At 33.2% G+C, this 17,858-nt stretch overlaps 5 protein-coding genes across 5 annotated transcripts; 3 read left to right on the top strand and 2 right to left on the bottom strand.

Annotated features, from left to right (window-relative positions):
• The first annotated feature begins 437 nt into the window (after positions 1-437).
• RabX6 lies at positions 438-2,364 on the top strand. The gene is made up of 3 exons (XM_053745657.2): positions 438-766; positions 842-1,086; positions 1,172-2,364. Exons 1-3 carry the CDS (start codon positions 587-589, stop codon positions 1,365-1,367), a joined length of 621 nt encoding a protein of 206 aa, XP_053601632.1. The 5' UTR covers positions 438-586; the 3' UTR covers positions 1,368-2,364.
• Positions 1,954-7,606, bottom strand: Nfs1 (Nfs1 cysteine desulfurase). The gene is made up of 8 exons (XM_053745631.2): positions 7,352-7,606; positions 7,029-7,105; positions 6,144-6,398; positions 5,785-5,950; positions 4,905-5,189; positions 3,931-4,104; positions 3,258-3,390; positions 1,954-2,503 (listed from the first exon to the last, which is right to left on the bottom strand). Exons 1-8 carry the CDS (start codon positions 7,464-7,466, stop codon positions 2,350-2,352), a joined length of 1,359 nt encoding a protein of 452 aa, XP_053601606.1. The 5' UTR covers positions 7,467-7,606; the 3' UTR covers positions 1,954-2,349.
• An 854-nt stretch (positions 7,607-8,460) lies between these two features.
• On the top strand, positions 8,461-11,385 carry LOC128670178 (THAP domain-containing protein 3-like). The gene is made up of 5 exons (XM_053745644.2): positions 8,461-8,645; positions 8,902-9,082; positions 9,322-9,447; positions 9,735-9,857; positions 10,184-11,385. Exons 1-5 carry the CDS (start codon positions 8,575-8,577, stop codon positions 10,418-10,420), a joined length of 738 nt encoding a protein of 245 aa, XP_053601619.1. The 5' UTR covers positions 8,461-8,574; the 3' UTR covers positions 10,421-11,385.
• A 1,443-nt stretch (positions 11,386-12,828) lies between these two features.
• LOC128672276 (putative zinc finger protein 56) lies at positions 12,829-15,129 on the top strand. Its single transcript, XM_053749318.2, has one exon. The coding sequence runs from the start codon at positions 12,997-12,999 to the stop codon at positions 13,660-13,662; it is 666 nt and encodes a 221-aa protein (XP_053605293.1). The 5' UTR covers positions 12,829-12,996; the 3' UTR covers positions 13,663-15,129.
• On the bottom strand, positions 13,650-16,736 carry Nelf-E (Negative elongation factor E). Its single transcript, XM_053749286.1, has 4 exons — positions 16,367-16,736; positions 16,141-16,294; positions 15,388-15,555; positions 13,650-14,804 (listed from the first exon to the last, which is right to left on the bottom strand). Exons 1-4 carry the CDS (start codon positions 16,632-16,634, stop codon positions 14,603-14,605), a joined length of 792 nt encoding a protein of 263 aa, XP_053605261.1. The 5' UTR covers positions 16,635-16,736; the 3' UTR covers positions 13,650-14,602.
• Between the last annotated feature and the right edge of the window lie 1,122 nt (positions 16,737-17,858).

Genomic DNA, 17,858 nt, shown 5'->3' with positions numbered 1-17,858 from the left:
ATTATTGCCATGGTACTAATCAAAGGTCATCCACCACCGAACACAATAATGTTAATATATCAGACTAGCATAGCGAGCCAAACAATTTACAGATAAAATATATTTTATAATAGGTACAATATACAAAAACAATAAACAAAATACAATGTACACAAAAAGCCACGAAACAGGCTTGCCCGCCGTTCGTTGGTTCGACTAAACCGCGGCTTTGTTCGCTCGTGGAGTGGACGCCCATAAGTTTTTTTTTATGTTAACTTCCTTTTCCGTCTTATTTTGCAAAGTTGGTTATATGACCTATATGTCACTGTACTATGTCAATGTCAGTAATGTCAGTTATTTTGTACAAAAACTTTGTGAAACAAATCGAAGTAGGAAAAGTGGAAAACCGCAGCCGCAGTCGGTCGAGCAAGCGGTCTGTCTGATCGAAGTGATCGACTAATCTCACTGTTTTTCTAATAGTATGATACACTTTGTTTTATTTATTCAACGCAATAAATAAAACCAATAACAAACGAATATATGGATCACATAATATAATAATTAGATCGATCAATCACGAGACGCTCACCAAGATACCTACTAAATAATGGCTGTTATGAAAACCCCAGTGCTAAAAGTAATATTATGTGGTGAATATGGAGTTGGGAAAACTTCTTTATTTAGACGTTTTATCAATAACACTTTCCTTCCAAATTCGGACCGGAGATCGACATTGGCATTAGACCATTTTGAAAAAGTATATCATGTTGGAGATAAGGATATCAAGGTTGTTGATTAATTGGATTACTGATGTAGTGAAACTTGATCTTCTTCCTCATTAACTGAATCATTGTTGTTTTAGTTGCAACTATGGGACACTGGAGACATGGAAAGAATTGCTTCAGTTACATCAAGCTACTACAAATTTGCTGAAGCAGCAATTTTGGTTTTTTCTCTAGACAATGCTTCTTCATTCCATGTCTTAAGTCAGCATCTATTGGATATTGTAACATATGCTGAGAATGCTAAAATATTTCTATGTGGGAATAAGTCAGATTTAAAAGGATCAACTGCACAAGTCTCTGATGCAGACATTGAAACATTCTGGTATGATCCCTGTCATAGCATATCATTTTTTAATTCAAAGTGTGTTGACATGTGTAATTTATATAAATTTTAATTATGATTCTAGTGAGCAGTGCCACAACTTAATCAGTACTGCATATAATACATCATGCAAGACTGGAAAAGGAGTTGAGGAGATGTTCTCTGATATTGCAATGCAATTGGTGGAGATCAATTGGTCAAGAATAGAACTGCAGACTCTTGAACAAAACAGTTTCAGGATAACAAACCCTGAGCCAGAAGATCCATCATGTAGCTGTTGACTCTACATTTGCAAATCTCAGATTGGGTTACTTGTAATAGCTTTACTAATTTTAATTTTAAATGTGTTTGTAGTGAAAGATGTGTGTTGTAATTCTGTAGAACTTTGAAGTCTTATAATGTGGCAGCCATGTAGGTAGGACTGCCCAATTTGATGTCATAACAGCTAGATTAGCTTGAAAGTTAGCTAGAAAAGCTCAGGAATTAATGTACTATCCAAATTTTATTTCTATTAAGACTTTCTACAGATATATGAAATATAAAGGTTAAATCAATATATGCATAATCAATACAATATTATAACATACATAATATAGTTTTTAAGACTGGATAGTATAGACAACAAAGTTGTACAGGCAACTTCAGATATACATGTTAAGTTTATAGTGTTTGTATTTAATATAGTGTTAGGCACAAGCTTATAAGTACATTAAGTACAATAACAGAATTCATATTTTTTGTAGATTTATCATTTACTAATATTTTGTTTATTTGTGCTAGGATAGCACTTACACCCAATGTTCATTTTAGTTTATATTGTATATACTGATAGATAAGTGGGATTGTTTGAATAAATTGAATCTCAGATTTACATAAAAGCAGCCTTTATTTATTAACAAAAAATAATATATACGCTCAATAATACATAATCTAATAATATGTATTCATAAATAAATTGAACAGTTTAAAATATTTTGACATAGTTTCATCATTTCACAATTCTACCATGATAATATTATAAACAAAAGACTGCTACACATGTTATCACTTATTTTGTTCAACAATTATCTTTCCTTGCTCAATTTTTTATCACATTGTCATCTTGATTAATATAAATTTTTATTGTCCTATAAAGGGACATGAACAAAATCTCATTATAAGTTATCAATAGTTATATACGTATTCTCACCAGATCCTCTTTAAAATAAGTCATAATTTTTGTTCCTTATTGGATATCTTTTTTTAAAATATTATATTACATTATTAATGCTGTGACCATTGTATTGTTTTAATATCTACACCTTCTTGTACCATCTCCCACAAGGGACTCATTTCCCGAAGCCTCTCCACATGTCTTATTGTTTTTTCAGCTGTGTAGTCTACTTCGTCTTCTGTCGTAAATCTTCCCAAACCAAATCTGTAAAGAACATGCCACAATGTATAAAATACTATAATAATAAATAAAAAACCTGGGTAAATAATAAATAAAAATCTGGGTAACAATTAGAAATAATACAATGTTAAATAGCGGAGTCCTCCTGTTAAGCAAAAAAGGTGCTTGTGCCAGGAGGATTGTTATCCTTAATAATATAAAAATACTAATCCCTAGGATATTAGGTAACTCTCTACAAATTTAATATTATCCAATTATAATTATCTGGAAAGTAGCAAATACTTGTATGGGCAGTTTTATTAGGCAAGATAGAGCTTCCCTCTATTGTGCTTGACCTTGGAGATGGCTGATCCATGTGTCACAATTCGTGAATGGCTGCTGCCAGAGTATTTTGTTTGGTTAATTATATTTATATTTGGTAAGATTATTTTTTTCATCAACACAGAGCCCAGTTTTTGATAGTTTCTTCATCTATACACTATTTGGACTATAACAAATATCTAAATATGTGATGTGAAACATTGATTTGTTTGTGGCAGTTCAATAGATCTAATACAAATAGCAATAAACCTAGAGATCTGTATGTTGATTTTTAAAATAAAATCAATATTTAGATTTTTTTATTACTAAGTATGCTGGGAAATCAACATGTTATATAGTTGGGAATAGCGGAAATAGTTCAGTTTATCCTTCATTCAGGTACCATGAGAATATCCTACATTAAATAATAACTGAATACTTGATATCCCAAATCAGTCTGCTGAATAATTGTACTTACCTGATTGAGCTATGAGCTAAGTCTTCATCAGTTCCTATTGCTCGCAATACGTATGAAGGTTCAAGTGATGCTGATGTACACGCAGATCCACTAGATAATGCCACATCTTTCAATGCCATTAACAATGATTCTCCTAAAACAAAAATTACATTGGTACAGTTCTTGGACTTTAGTTACACCGAAGTACCTGCGTAAAAGTAAAATTTTAGCGAAAATATTTCAGCCAATGATAGCGCGCCGCGTGATTGCGCGTCCCATATTGGCTGATACGTACACGCCATGTTTGGGATTCACTTGAATGTCGTGTTATCACGGGGCGTTACGTAAGTCTGTATTTGTCTGGCTTACGGATACCTGCGTCCATTACTCTACCTACTCTTAGAGTATAAGTCTTTTGAGAGTTATGTTACTTTCGCATTTTAAATATATCTTGACCGATTGCAATTTGCTTTTTATTTCACGGATGATTTTATTCGGCTCAGATCGTGAATAGATTGAGCTAATACACGCCATCGAAAATTGCGGATGCTACTTATAAGTGATAATACTGTACTTATCCTTTATATTGTTCCCACTTTTTTTCACTGAGCAGTAGCTTATCATAGGAAAGTAGAACTAGAAGGAACAACTCATAATATCTAGATATACCTACACTACATATGTTTCCACTCACCTTCAACAAAAGCAAAGGACAGATTTATACAGCCTAAATATGTTTCTTTTGGATCTCCATTTCGTATGACATGTGAAAGTCTAGAGTTTATTTTATCCAAGAATCTCTGGGCTAATTTCTCGATCCAAGCATGATCGTACGCCATTTCACGCTCCGCCAGTTCGCAAGCTGCACCTGTAGACGAGTTTTTATGCGGATAAGAAAATGTTCTACAAAATTTTTGCATAATCCCATACGTTATGTTTTTTAAGCAGGCAAAAAAGCAGGTGACCCACTATGGTATCGATTAACCATTGGTTGCAGACAAGACGAAATATAGAGTTAGGCGATTGAAAATAAAAATAACTATCCCACCAAAAACATTTTCATGTAAAAATGTTGCCAAGACGAGTCTAGTTTGCTTCACAAACTCTACACTTTAGTCAAAATGTATGAAAAAGTGGTCATCTGATTCTCATTTCGTTACTCTAGAAATAAGATAATTTAGGTCTGGTAAAGTTAGGGCACATATATCAATAATCTTGGCTCTACATGAGATCTGACCATTTTTTCATACATATTGACCTCCTTTTTAAGGAGTTAGGGGAAGATTTTTGAAAAAATACCACACACATATTTTTTATTTATTACAAGAAGTATTTATACTAATTTTAAGATATATAGTGCTAGTCTCATACAAACTTCCACCCCCTATACCAAGGGGATGGGTTAGGTTGGGATTTTAATTTTTCTGTTGTCTCTGTACTAATATTAGCTTACATACCAAATTTCAGCTTTCTAAGACTTCAGGAAGCACCCTAACAAATTTGATGATCAGTGACGAAATTATGGATTTTTGGACATCACGAGAGTTCAAAAATACGACGAAACGTTTCGAGAAAAGGTAGGTAGTGCCCTTGCGCTTTGCTTGGCCTATCTTGGCGGGGACACTCCCGTGCCCTAGATTATTATTATGTGAAAATATAATATTTTACCTAATCCAACAACTAGAGGAGTAGGGACTGTACCACTCCTCATGCCTCTTTCTTGCCCTCCTCCACTTTGTATGGGTTCAACTCGCACTCGAGGTCTTCGCCTGATAAACAGCGCGCCGACGCCCTTAGGACCATACAATTTGTGACCAGATATTGACATCAAATCAATATTCATTTTATTTACATCCAGGTGAATTTTTCCAACTGCCTGTGCTGCATCAGTGTGAAAAAATATCTTTTTACTTTTACAGATAGCTCCGATTTCAGCGATTGGTTGTTGTACACCTGTAAGAATAAGGAGAAGTCTCCATTAAAATAACAGTTTTTGTTACTACAAATTTGATTTGATATAAATAAACATGGAAATACTAGTCTCACAGAAATATGACGGGATGAAAAATTACCTATATTGATGAAATTAGGTACACATATAATTAAAGAGCCCTGTTCAAATATAGACTACATTTTTCTTCACAAATCAACCACCAAATGACTATAATGGGGATGATTTGTATAATAAAAGCTTTTAAAAATAATTATTTAATTGGCTACAAAAACTACAAATTTTATTTTTAATTGGGCATAGGACACAAAAAAAAATTATGCTGTCCAAATTAACTATTCTATGCTGATGAAGTAGGATGATTGATGAAGTATGCGGGTTAACAGCTTCAGCTTACATATGACAAGTTATATGAATACTCCAAGTGCTGCAGTTTTATGACTTTGTAATAAATTTTAGGCATGATATGCACTTGGCACATAAATTAGTATCCACTTAGACATTTTACATATGAACAATTGGGGATGAAACGGTTAAAAAGTTAGTTTAAACTGCCTTAAAAACATATCCTATTAGAATTATATGATTTTAACACACCTATTTCATTGTTCACTGTCATAATGGAGACCAGACTTGTTTCAGGTGTCAGTGCATTTTCTAATTCCTTTAGGTCAATTATGCCATTGCTGTGTACAGGTAAGTAAGTTACTTTGAAGCCTTCTCCTTCTAAAGCTCGACATGAGTCCAAAACACATTTATGTTCCTGGAATATAAAACACATTTATAACAAGACAGTCTGCTAATTAGGAATCATGAACTGAGTTTAGGTGAGCATATATTTTCACTAATTATTTTAACATATTGGTTTTCTGGTTCCTATCCTTATCATTTGTAGAACCACATTAAGTTATGTTTTAAATAATATTTAATTAAGAAGAGCATTCAGCTCTACTTACAATTTGTGTGGTGACAACATGCTTCTTCCTTGGTGCATAAAACCGTGCAACACCTTTTACAGATATGTTGTTAGACTCTGTTGCTCCTGAAGTAAATATTATCTCTTTTGGGTCAGCTCCAATCAACTGAGCCACTTGTTCTCTGGCTTTTTCTACTGCTGCCTCACTTTCCCACCCATAAGCATGGGTTCGGGAATGAGGATTTCCATGGTAACTGACTAGGTAGGGAAGCATAGCATCAAGTACTCTAGGATCCTAAAATGTGAAACAAATATTGCATTGGCACTCTGGTATTTATATTTTTATTAAGAAGAAAATAAACACAAAATAGATGATTTTAGTACAGAAGACAGGAGTATAGAACTTCAAAATAAAATTAATTGTAAATTCACAGCCAAATCTTCAAAATTACTAGGCTTTGCAGTATTACAGCCAGCAACATGTAGAAATGAGAGTGAGAGAGAGTACAGAAGCTCAACCAGTGTGGATTCTGCTAACATTAAATTTCTCAATAGTTATCAATTAAAGTCAATGGAGAATAATTTCAATTTCAGGTATTGAAATATCCTGTTCATGTATAGTTTCTATCATCATCTGCAGGCCTATGCGACTCACTGCTGTTTACACCATTTCTGTTTATCAACTGAATATAATTTCAATCAATATGATTATCAATTAATGGTTGAAACCATTTAAGCAAATATTACACTGCAGTGGCATTGTTAGTCAGGGACATAACATTGTAATGTTTATTCTTAAATTAGCTGTTTTCCAACTTATTAAGACACACACACTTGATAATGGAGGTATTTAAATTGTCAATATTATAACCAATCAGACACTGTCCTCTAGAGAAATCTTGACATGTAATATTGAAAGATTTACCATAGGTGTTGTTGCTTGAGCATCAAAATAGAGAGGCCGCCCAATATCTTCATGCTTAAGGGCAAATTTTTCATCAACTGGAAATAAGAACCTATTTTGGTGCATAGAGGTTTTTATTTTTTATAACAATCTAACATCTAACAAAGTAAAAATAGTTGATAATTACGGACTACCAAACTTATCAGAAAGTATTACTCGTTCAGTATAGTTATCTAAATTAAACCATATCAGAGAATCGACACTTGACTATTACAAAATTGTTTCTTTATATTGAAAGCTGTACTATTGTAAATCAAGTTGCGAATGGTAATTTTTTTACTTACTTGTATTAGAAAACAACCTCTGTCCATGTATTACTATGAGCATTTTATTCTGGTGAGAATTGTCTTTCAAAGCACGCGAAAGCGCAGGTGTAACATATTTGGTTAAGCGAAACATTTTTGACTATAAAATTTTTAATTTTATTATGTCTATACAACAAAATTTGTGTAATCACATCAGGTAGGTAAGTAGAACTCCCAAATAAATATTGCGCGTGCAACGAAGACGACACTTCCACTTTAACGATTTGCTAGATCAATGACAACCTTGACATTGACAGATCTTCAGCTCTTCTATGATCGCTCATTCTCGGCTACCTACTAAAATAGAAACAAATGGAGAGGCCGTTATCAACATATACGAATTTTATTTTATCAAGCATAGAATTATATATTGGAGAAATTCGGTAAATAGTGAATCCAATCTTATACTTCAGAAAAGATGTATTAATAAATAAGAAATTGTAATAAAAAAGTATTAGTAAACAATATGTTATCCTATAACAAAACAATAGAATTTAGAAGAGATTTTTATAAATATGATTTATATTTGCTTAGTGAAAATAATTAAACATACAAGTGCATTTATTAATGGTATCAAAGTTTTTTTTTAACCATCTACCAATAGATATTATTAAATCTATTTCTAATTGCCAACAATTTAAATAGAAACTAAAAAAATCCTTTTAGACCTATTCTATGATATAAATGATTATGTTATGATACCAAAAAACAATGAAAAACTCTTAGATTTAAAAAACCATTTATAAAGTCATGTTAATGTAATTTTATTAAGATACTGTATTGATAATTTTGTTATTGAAAAATATTGCATGCCTGAAAGGGAAATCTGCTGAAACTCTCACATAATACCCTTCTTGTATACACGTATATGTACATCTTAGAAATCTATGGAGAGGCCCTTGTTAACATAATACGAATTTAACATTATACATTTATCAAGCATTTATGGAACAGAGCGTATATATATCTTTTTCTCTTTTTCTCCACAGTGTTTTTGCATTTGACGAAAAGGACAAACATATTTTGCTTATTGCTTATTTATGGTAACCTCTGTCAAAAGTTTAGGTACGTGCCATAATCCGCCATATTGTGTTACGTAGCTGTACGTAGTTTTGCTGTCAACAGATTGTCTTTCGAGAAAATTGAGATTTGTCAAAATCTAGGTACTTGAAATTACGTAGGTGAGAAAAACCTACAGTAATATGCCCAAGTGTTCTATAGTGATGTGTGGTGCAAGTAAAAACAAAAAGCGACCTCGACTGACGCTTCATAGGTTAGTAAATTGTTTTCTTTGAAAAAAAAAAACAATTGAAATAATTCCTATTCAATAGTAAAACTGAACAAAACAAAAACGTAAATTTATATATACATAAGTGTTAATGTTTGGTCATATCTTTGTGGTACAGACAATATTTTCATAGATTTCATGTCGTCATTAATTTGTTTACTTACCTACATTCTTAAATTAGGGATTGCTCAATCAAAATAAAGTATAAAATTTTACCCATCTGTTATTATTTTATTTATAGATTTCCGAGAAATGAAACGTTGAAGATAAAATGGTTAGAGGTGATTGGCGAGGAAAATATAAATCCTCGACATAAAGAGTGGGTTGTCTGTTCACTGCATTTTGAAGAAAGCTGTTTTAATAGGACTCTTGATGTTATTAGACTATGTGACGACTCATTACCCACAATATTTCCGTTTCCCGTAAGTATTGGTATAAAAATATGATCAGTGAATTGACCATAATTTATATTTATATAATATTATAAAATGATGACGAATAATTTTAATGAAAATGTGAGATGTCATATGTAGCTGTCTAGCTACCCACTTCATGCAAATTCTGAGTACCAGTAGGTAACACTTCCCTAAATTGAATTCCCACAATCTTGAGAATACAAATTAATGAGTTTGTGTTAATAATTTACATGTTTCTTTTTCAGCTACGGACTAGACATGATATGTCTGTACTGGATGAAAACTGTAATATTAACATTGATGTTGCTAGTACGTCCACTACAAATGTTTCCTTGCCATTACCAGAAGTAGATAATGATGTACTCAAATGGGTTTGTAATATCACATATATTTTATAAATCTAAGTTAACAACATAGCGCATAGCCTTGAATTTCTTTCTATAATAGTATTGACATGAATAGGTAACATAAAAGAACACTAAAATAAGTTGAGAGTGACCATACCCAATAGTCGAACATATTAATTTCCAAGTATTAAGTTACTTCCGGCACACAAATACTAGCCTATGAAAATAATATATACCTTCAATCCCTATAATATGTTATATTTGTACTCATTTTATGACTTGTGTTAATTACTTGCATGTTTCTTTTTCAGCTACCAGCTAGACAGGAATTATCTGTGCTGGGTAAAAAGTGCAATATTAACAATGATGTTGCTAGTATGTCCACTGCTAATGTTTCGTTACCAGTACCATTACTAGATGAAGTACACAAAAGGGTATGTAATAAAATAACACATATCCAAACTAATATTATAATTGCAAAAGTAAGCGTGTTTGTTACCTTTTCATGCGTTATCTACTCAACAAATTTTGCATATTAAGAGTATGGAGAAGGACATACCTTTCAACCCGGTAAAAACTATTGCTCCCGTGGGATTTGCGAAAAACCTATACTCTATTATAAGTAGCGCCAAATATAAAAACACTAGATGGCGCTGTGTATATTTTAAGGTGGTGTTGAATGCACCCCTTTGGATGCATACCCCTTTTGATTTGGTGTACTTTTCAAAATTCAACTATAAAAATTTTCTTCTTATTTCAGGTCATCAAAAGTGAAAAAATTAAAGCTCTCAAACAGAAATGTTTGAACCAGCAAAAAAAAATAAAACGTCTCAATGAAAAACTTAGACGCCAAGCCAAAAAAATTGCCAATATGAAAGATATTATTGAACATCTTCGACAAGCTAACAAAATAAATATGGAACAGGCCATTATCATTGAAGATTTGGCAGGGTCGCATGACTTTATTTTTATAAAGTCATGCGACCCTGCCAAATGAGACAATGCATGAAGTCGAAAGGATTACCTTTATCAAGCAAATGTTCAGAAGATATTAGAAAATTTGCCTTTGTAAGAGCATATTATATGTAAGGCAGAAATATAACACCTGCTTACTACATGCTCATAAATATGAAAAGTGCATTAACACTGTACCAATACTTGGTGGATAAGTCAAAAATGTTACAGTATGTCCCGTTTTACAAAGTCGGCCAGGACCATATTGAACTATTTTTCTTGATCCGTTTTGAAGGGGGGTTCAATAATAACCCCAATGCGATACAGTTCCGCGCTGCATACAAAAAGTTGCTGGTGAGAGCAGAGATACGCAATGACGGAATAGGTAATTGTACTCCGCTAGAACAAATTTATATTCTAACTTGTTCAAGAAAAACCCCATTAGAACTTTAAATGATTTAACAGAAAAAGAAAAATTTGCGGTAATCATAGAAGATCACAGCGACTTATACGATATGGAGATATGTGACTTATGGAGACAATTTTATCCTAATACAGATAGGATATTTATTTAGGTTACGTTACCTAAAAATTGTTAAGCAGTATTAAATGTGACATTTGTACTTCATTATTGTTAGGAGAAGATCAGGACAGCCTCATTTACAAAAAATCTAGAGGAGGCCTGAAATACGCTTTATACAGCGTAATTGAAATAAAAAAGCATAAAAAATTATAAAAATACATTTTACTGAATAACCCCAAGAACTGTATTACTTATACATTTTGAGTTTATGTGCGAATTATGTGATTTTAATAATTATTTTTCTGTTGACATAGATCCTGATCATAGCAGTAATCATAAATTACTACTAATAAAATGTTTTATAAAAATTATCCTCAATATACGATTCAGATATCATGGTAAAGTAAGTAAGTAAAGTACCTCAAAGTCATTTTTAGGTAAATTAATATTGTTCAGAAATGAATAAAAATATAGTATAAAATAAACTTTTATTTTATTTTCATCCTTCATACTAATCATTGAAATCATCGGTGCGTAATGTCCTAGTTGCATCTTGAGATACTAGGCTTCAGTGCCCGGGGTAATCTTTATTTTATACAGAGTAGTAGAGTACATAAAAGAAGTAATAAATCGAACAAACAGGACAGGCTTTTAATTTTATATATTGGTAAATACTAGTTATTGTCTGCGGATCGTCCACGTTAATGTAGTTTTAGGACAAATCCAAATATTATGCTATTTAAAATCGGATCTGCTATAAAATTACCATCAGCAGACAAAAGCAGCAAAGTAAGATTATTACTATGACTATCTACAAATATTTATTAATTTTTTTTCACTGTTTTATTATATATATAGATTTCAATTAAATCCTTAGCGCCGTTTTCGAAAACGCGATCATAAATGTATAAATTGTATAAGATAAGGGTAAAATAATTTAAAAACTAGATGGGTAAATTTTACCTATACTTCTAAATATTACCTATACCCGACGAACTTTGTAGTCGCATCCCTAGCAGTAGCCATTTTTGTCGACGATTGCTGTTTAGTTTAGGTACGTACGCACGGGTTTTTTGTAGGTATTTTCAGTCCTTATATTCATTGCTACTACTAGAGTAATAAGTTTAAGTAGGTAATCTTAGACAATAGCCTTTCTACTCAGCGATCTAGTCGTAGCAGTAGTTAGCACTACTGCTACGACTATATAAATTTATCTCTTTAAAATGTTGCCTGGGGTTTCGCTCCCGTTGGAATTTTGTGAAAAAATATATAGTTATATGAGATAAATTTATAGTTTGGGGTTTCGCTCCCGTTGGAATTTTGTGATAAAATATATAAAAAATATATATTTATTCATTTATTTATTTATAAAACATTATTGTTAAAAGTGAAAATATACTTATAAACAAATGGCGAACTTAATGCTATAAGCATTTTCTCCTAGCTACCATTAGGAGAAACAGAGAAAATTTGTGCGGCGCAAAAAAGGAATATAACATTTATTCTATGGTGAAAGAATTTTTGAAATCCGTTCGGTAATTTCTGAGCTTACTCGCCTCAAATATACAAACTCACAAACGCTTACCTCTTTATAATAATAGTATATAATGTAAGCTAGAAGATAAATAACATATTTGAACAGGTTTTATTTTTCTTTAAAATGTTCTTTCATGTAGCTTAATAAGGAAATTTTGTAAGTTATATTATGATTTCTGAAAAATGCTGGAATGCATACTTGAAAAGTTGTAGGGGCCTAAAAATTTAACGTTTATACTAAATATATATGTAATATTATTATCATTATATAATATATAATAACTTTCAATATCGCCGGAATGAATCAAATGAATTACAAAAGACTTGGCTGCATGGGCTAGTACATTTTGCCTCGTCAATGAAACGAGGGAATAAATAAAAAAAATGACTTGACAGTCTATCACTGTCAACTCAAGTCAATTTGTGTATGAAAGTGAATTAAGTGGAAGAGGAAAGAAATCTAAACAATACTATTCTCTATTTTTATGATAAAACAAAACACTCTACCTACCTACTGATATAAGGCAAAAAAGAAATAGTTTGATAGGTTAACAGCCAAAATGAGCTCAACCATAACAGTGATTCCAGTTGCTGAAGCACCCGTAACTGAAGTTCCCACAACCAAGGATTTAGTTGATGCTCCTGAAAAAGATCCACCTTTCGGAGAGGTTCCCGTGGTAGATACTCCAGTTGAAGAGATCGTAGTTAAATGTGAAGTAATAGAGATATCAGATGAGGAAGATCCACCTGCAAAAAAGAAAAGAAAACGTTATGTGCCCAAAGAGCGACGCCCATGCGACCACTGTGGCAAAACGTTCCAAACTGGTTACGAATTAAAGAAGCATTTACGAACACACACTGGGGAGAGGCCCTATATGTGTACTACCTGTGGGAAGACATACACACAGCTCGGGCATTTGAGTATACACCAATTGTCACATAAAGGGATAAAAAACTTTGTATGCACTACATGTTGTTCTTCATTTTATAGAAAAGCAGATTTAGATCGCCATGAGAAAGTCCACAATGGTATCAAGCCATATGCATGTGAAATATGTGCTAAGACTTTTACACAAAAGACCAATCTAGTAATGCATGTGAAAATGCATATCGGAGATAAGAGATATGAATGTCCTGTGTGTATGAAGAGATTCATGACCAGAAGCAAGATGGTGCTACATTCCAAGAGACATGACAAGGATAAAAAGAAGAATGAGACAGAATGATTTTATATTTTGGTTTTAGTTAAAGAGGTTTTTGTTTTATACTATTCTAGTTGTACAATGGATACCAACTAGTGTGATATAATGTTACTTAAGGGTGTAGCCAGGTTTTAGTATCAGGGAGGGTTCAAGTAAATAAAATAACATATTCATTAGAATATTGAGAAATGGGGGAGTTCTTATTAGAGCAGTGGACAATATAGGCTAAATAAAAAAGCAATGTCATGATAACAGAAGTTGCTTTTTCATTTAACCTATATTTATAACACTTGTGTTATGATTTTAAAAGAAATTGTTAATACAAATCTTAATACAATGGTAAAGATATTGTAATGAAAACTAAGCCAGGTAAAATTTTGAACTACCCATACAAATAATTTGCATGGGGACCTATATTTGTATGAAAAGTAAAAATTCAGAGTTCTTTTCCAGACACATGTTCTATAGTGACAGTTGTCTTGTTGAGAATTCAAACCACATATTTTAGTGTAGGAGTACTATGAATGAGATAAGCAGTCTTTAATTTTATGAATGTCTTAAAATTATATCTTTTCTGGGTTTTGAACCCCCAAAACCCTCCCCCTGGATACGCCTGTCATGTCACTTAAACATCACAATGAATTGAATTTGTATTTATTTTAGTTGAATTTATACATTGTTAGCTAAACATAGCTAGCATGCTGTCAACGAGCATCAATGAGCTGGCAAACTTTGCCAAAAGATGTAGGGTATATAGCTACATCTATGCAAGCTAAGTTTAGCTTATGATGGATGTTCAACACCAAAATACATGTTGAAGGTTCAGCTATAAAGAGTTAAGAGCTTAATAAAGCTTACACCAGTTGTCCAAGCCTTATGTTATCTTGGCCTCTCTGAGGTATATTATTATTTTCAATAGACAAAAACTTACATACAAAACAAAAATTACAGCACATATAATTTTTTATTCAAATATATCATCATATGATACTAAAGTACGCTTAGGGTCTTTAGGTGGCGGAGCGTTACGAGGTGATGCAGATGGGGTCCAAGCGCCGGTGGGCGGCGGTCGGCGTGCTGTGGTCACTCTCCAACCTTCTTCATTTCCATCCAAAGCAGTCTGAGCATGACTGGCAATTTCACCGGAATCAAATGTTAAGAATACCCTGCAAAAACAAATTGAAAACATAAATGGCAGGCAAGCATAACAAGTAAGCAGATTGAAAGTGTATTGCAATAATCAGTAGTGATGGATATTTTGGCATGTGTAGTGTATTCTATTCCAGAACCTTTGTCCAATTGCCATGTGTTCTCCTTTATGTACACATGTGCAGCCAATCATACATGGTCACATTCATATGTACAATAGTATATAGTATTACTATTGCTTTTTGTATTAAAGTCAAGGGATTAAGGATTGGGATACCAGTGCAGTGTATCAAACAGGTGATAGGACAATTAATGTAAGTAATAAAGTCTGTGAGACATAAATAATTGTTCTAATTTTTTAATGACAGAACAACAAGCACATTATTATCATTATCTATTGTCATATATCCTACATCTATTATCATATAAGCCATGAGGCTGGTAGGATAAAATTAAAAAATCAGCCACAAGAAGTCCTGGCTGGCTGGAACTCTTTGGCTTCCGCAAAAGATTACCAATATTCTATGGTTTGAATATACTGTCTAATTACTCTTGAGAAAGCTGCATGAAGTATTTTTTGAAACCCATAAAATTACATACTTGTCATCATCAGGCTCCTGTGTATAAGTAAATGGTTCAAAGGTCTTGAGTCTGCGTCTGATGACTTCCTCGGTTATTTGGCTGCCTGTGACTAACAATGTTGAGCTTCGGGGTCCACTTGTGGCAGCTGCATCACCACCAGCATTAGGCCTTGGGGTCTTCTCCTCTCTAGAAATGTAAATATTTTTTATTATTACATTTTTTACTGTTATATCTTTAGGACAAAAACAAAAAATAAACTTCTAGATATATTCTGAAAATGTATTTCTATTTTGTGTTTGATATACAGAACAGCAACATCTTGAAGAACTGAAAATTGGGGAGCTATGCATTGGTGACATAAATGTCTCAATACCTTCTACTTCATTCCTCCTATCAGTTGTCCATGGCTACCTATTGCATTAATTCATATTGTACAATAGCAATACCAGGTTCTTCTGGTCAAGTACCCCACCACCATCTTGTGACTTATGTTTACATAGACAAATTCACAAATTTATATATAAATAGCGAGAATTTCATCAAATATTGTCAAAACACTTCTCAACTTCATGAATAGAATATAATCTGGGCTTACCATTAGATCATAACTAACTCAGTATGAGTTAATGACTAACACAATATGAGTAAGTGATTAGGTCCTGATCAAGCACTCTTTTCTTATTTTATCCACAAGTATCTAGTGCATATGAAATTTAAAAAATATGAATTTCTCATTTGAAATAATATACATAACTAAACAAGAATACTTACTTATCACGTGCAGTGACAAAGGAGTCATAAAGGTATTTCACACGGGGAGCAGTCTTTTCTTCAGGAGGAGGAGGTTCCTGTGAAGCACTAAATGGCTGATATGATGCCACCCCTCCTGCGGCACCTGCCGATCCACTGAGTTTTCTTTCTCTGCCTGTAGATAATGAGCATAATACTTAATATGATTGTTTAAGAATATTACTTAGGTATAAACAAATGTATGTACCTGCTCGAGGTCTTTTAAAAGTTGCATTTTGTGGTGGTGGCGGTGGACTTTTTATAGCCTGTATAGCGCCACTTTTAATCAATTTGCGAGCTATTTCCCGTGCATCTCTAGCTTCTGTTGGTCTTTTAGGTAGTATTGGCTTTTCAGGCTCTTGTTTTGGAGCTTTCAAGGCCTGTAATGCTTTTTTTTTCTTTTTAAGTTTTTGATACTTCGCTTGTAGCATCAATTCTTCTTCAGTTAGATTCGAAGGAAAATGTAAATAAACCATACTTTCGATTATTTATATGGGATTAGGAAAATTTATTCAGCAGGTAACAAAACAAGGACAACAACCAACTCGTCTAAATAAACGGTACGGTAGGTAGGGTAGGTACCTACCTACTAGAATTGTCATTGTCAGCTTGCTTGACAGTGATAGATTAGGACATTGATGGCAGCTTGATGGCAGTAACAGTTTAGTCATTGCAGTTTAATCTTGATGACAGTGACAGATTCGAACATTGATGGCAGTGTTGCCAGATAGCGTTGACATCGATAGCCTCAATTTGAAAGTCTGAAATCATATCGCTGTATTTATCGCAATAAGAATCTATTTTATCTACTATATATACTATAGATCTTACTATTTCGATATACCGAGATGTAAAAAAAAAAATGGTTGCCTGTAAAGTCGGTTTTACGGGCGAAGATTTTACGTGACAACGTCTTTTTACGCGCGCGGCAGACCGATCATAGTTGAGTGGGAGAGAGACGCAAGGCATTCGGCGGGCCTCTCTCGTTCGGTGACTCATCGTAACGTTACCGGGCGTTACACTTTTTCATAAGTGACTCCCAGCCGCAACCTAATTTAAGACGTTGTCACGTCAAAAACAAGTTTTTATTTAACTTGCAATGTTATTATGTCATCCACTATGACCCTAACCAACCCTATGTCTCGGGCGGAATCTTGCAACTCAATTTGAAACAGATATCTTCAACCGATGGAGCTGAAATTTTACACGTTTAGTTTGGGTTCAAACGCATTCATCGCATTGTAATGCGATGTTGTTCCCGAGAACGGCTCCAAACGTGGGAATACTTCAACGGTTTACTGATGGACGGATGATTTATTTGTCTTATATTGAATACAAAATCTTTGACAATAAAAGCTGCGTCTAAAATTTAATTTTTGTAAAAACCTTATTAACTATTAGTCACGGGCATCAGGCCCGTGACTTCGTTCGCGTGGCCGAATAATTTTTGGTATTAGAGAGAAAATAACATAGGTAAGCCCGAACGCCTATTCTATGCATAAATGGGAGCCAGTTTAGGCAAGTTTTCAGTGATTAAAAAAAATGTAGAGATAAAAATATTTTGTCTAATGGAGAAACCGGGAAAACACTGATGTGAGAAGAAAACTCATGAATTAATCGAATAGGTACCTATAGCCGCACTTTGCCATAACATGCGAGGAGGTATGTACCTTGATTACCATTTATGTTGAATATTCAAC

Source organism: Plodia interpunctella, chromosome 1 (assembly GCF_027563975.2).
Source record: "Plodia interpunctella isolate USDA-ARS_2022_Savannah chromosome 1, ilPloInte3.2, whole genome shotgun sequence".
In the NCBI taxonomy this organism is placed as follows: Eukaryota; Metazoa; Arthropoda; class Insecta; order Lepidoptera; family Pyralidae; genus Plodia; species Plodia interpunctella.
Note: the sequence above shows the minus strand (reverse complement) of the source record. Positions and strands in the feature narration are given on the sequence as shown.

Bases quoted from the DNA above. Each gene is read 5' to 3' on its own strand.
- RabX6 (XM_053745657.2), top strand. From the start codon at position 587: ATGGCTGTTATGAAAACCCCAGTGCTAAAAGTAATATTATGTGGTGAA. The intron at 767-841 runs GTTGTTGATTAA...TTGTTGTTTTAG, and splicing joins TTGGAGATAAGGATATCAAG to TTGCAACTATGGGACACTGG. The intron at 1,087-1,171 runs GTATGATCCCTG...TTATGATTCTAG, and splicing joins GCAGACATTGAAACATTCTG to TGAGCAGTGCCACAACTTAA.
- Nfs1 (XM_053745631.2), bottom strand. From the start codon at position 7,466: ATGTTTCGCTTAACCAAATATGTTACACCTGCGCTTTCGCGTGCTTTG. The intron at 7,106-7,351 runs GTAAGTAAAAAA...TCTTATTTCCAG, and splicing joins GAGGTTGTTTTCTAATACAA to TTGATGAAAAATTTGCCCTT. The intron at 5,951-6,143 runs GTAAGTAGAGCT...TTTATATTCCAG, and splicing joins ATGTTGTCACCACACAAATT to GAACATAAATGTGTTTTGGA.
- LOC128670178 (XM_053745644.2), top strand. From the start codon at position 8,575: ATGCCCAAGTGTTCTATAGTGATGTGTGGTGCAAGTAAAAACAAAAAG. The intron at 8,646-8,901 runs GTTAGTAAATTG...TTTTATTTATAG, and splicing joins CCTCGACTGACGCTTCATAG to ATTTCCGAGAAATGAAACGT. The intron at 9,083-9,321 runs GTAAGTATTGGT...TTTCTTTTTCAG, and splicing joins CCACAATATTTCCGTTTCCC to CTACGGACTAGACATGATAT.
- LOC128672276 (XM_053749318.2), top strand. From the start codon at position 12,997: ATGAGCTCAACCATAACAGTGATTCCAGTTGCTGAAGCACCCGTAACT.
- Nelf-E (XM_053749286.1), bottom strand. From the start codon at position 16,634: ATGGTTTATTTACATTTTCCTTCGAATCTAACTGAAGAAGAATTGATG. The intron at 16,295-16,366 runs GTACATACATTT...CATTATCTACAG, and splicing joins TTTTAAAAGACCTCGAGCAG to GCAGAGAAAGAAAACTCAGT. The intron at 15,556-16,140 runs GTAAGTATTCTT...TTACATTTCTAG, and splicing joins TTTGTCACTGCACGTGATAA to AGAGGAGAAGACCCCAAGGC.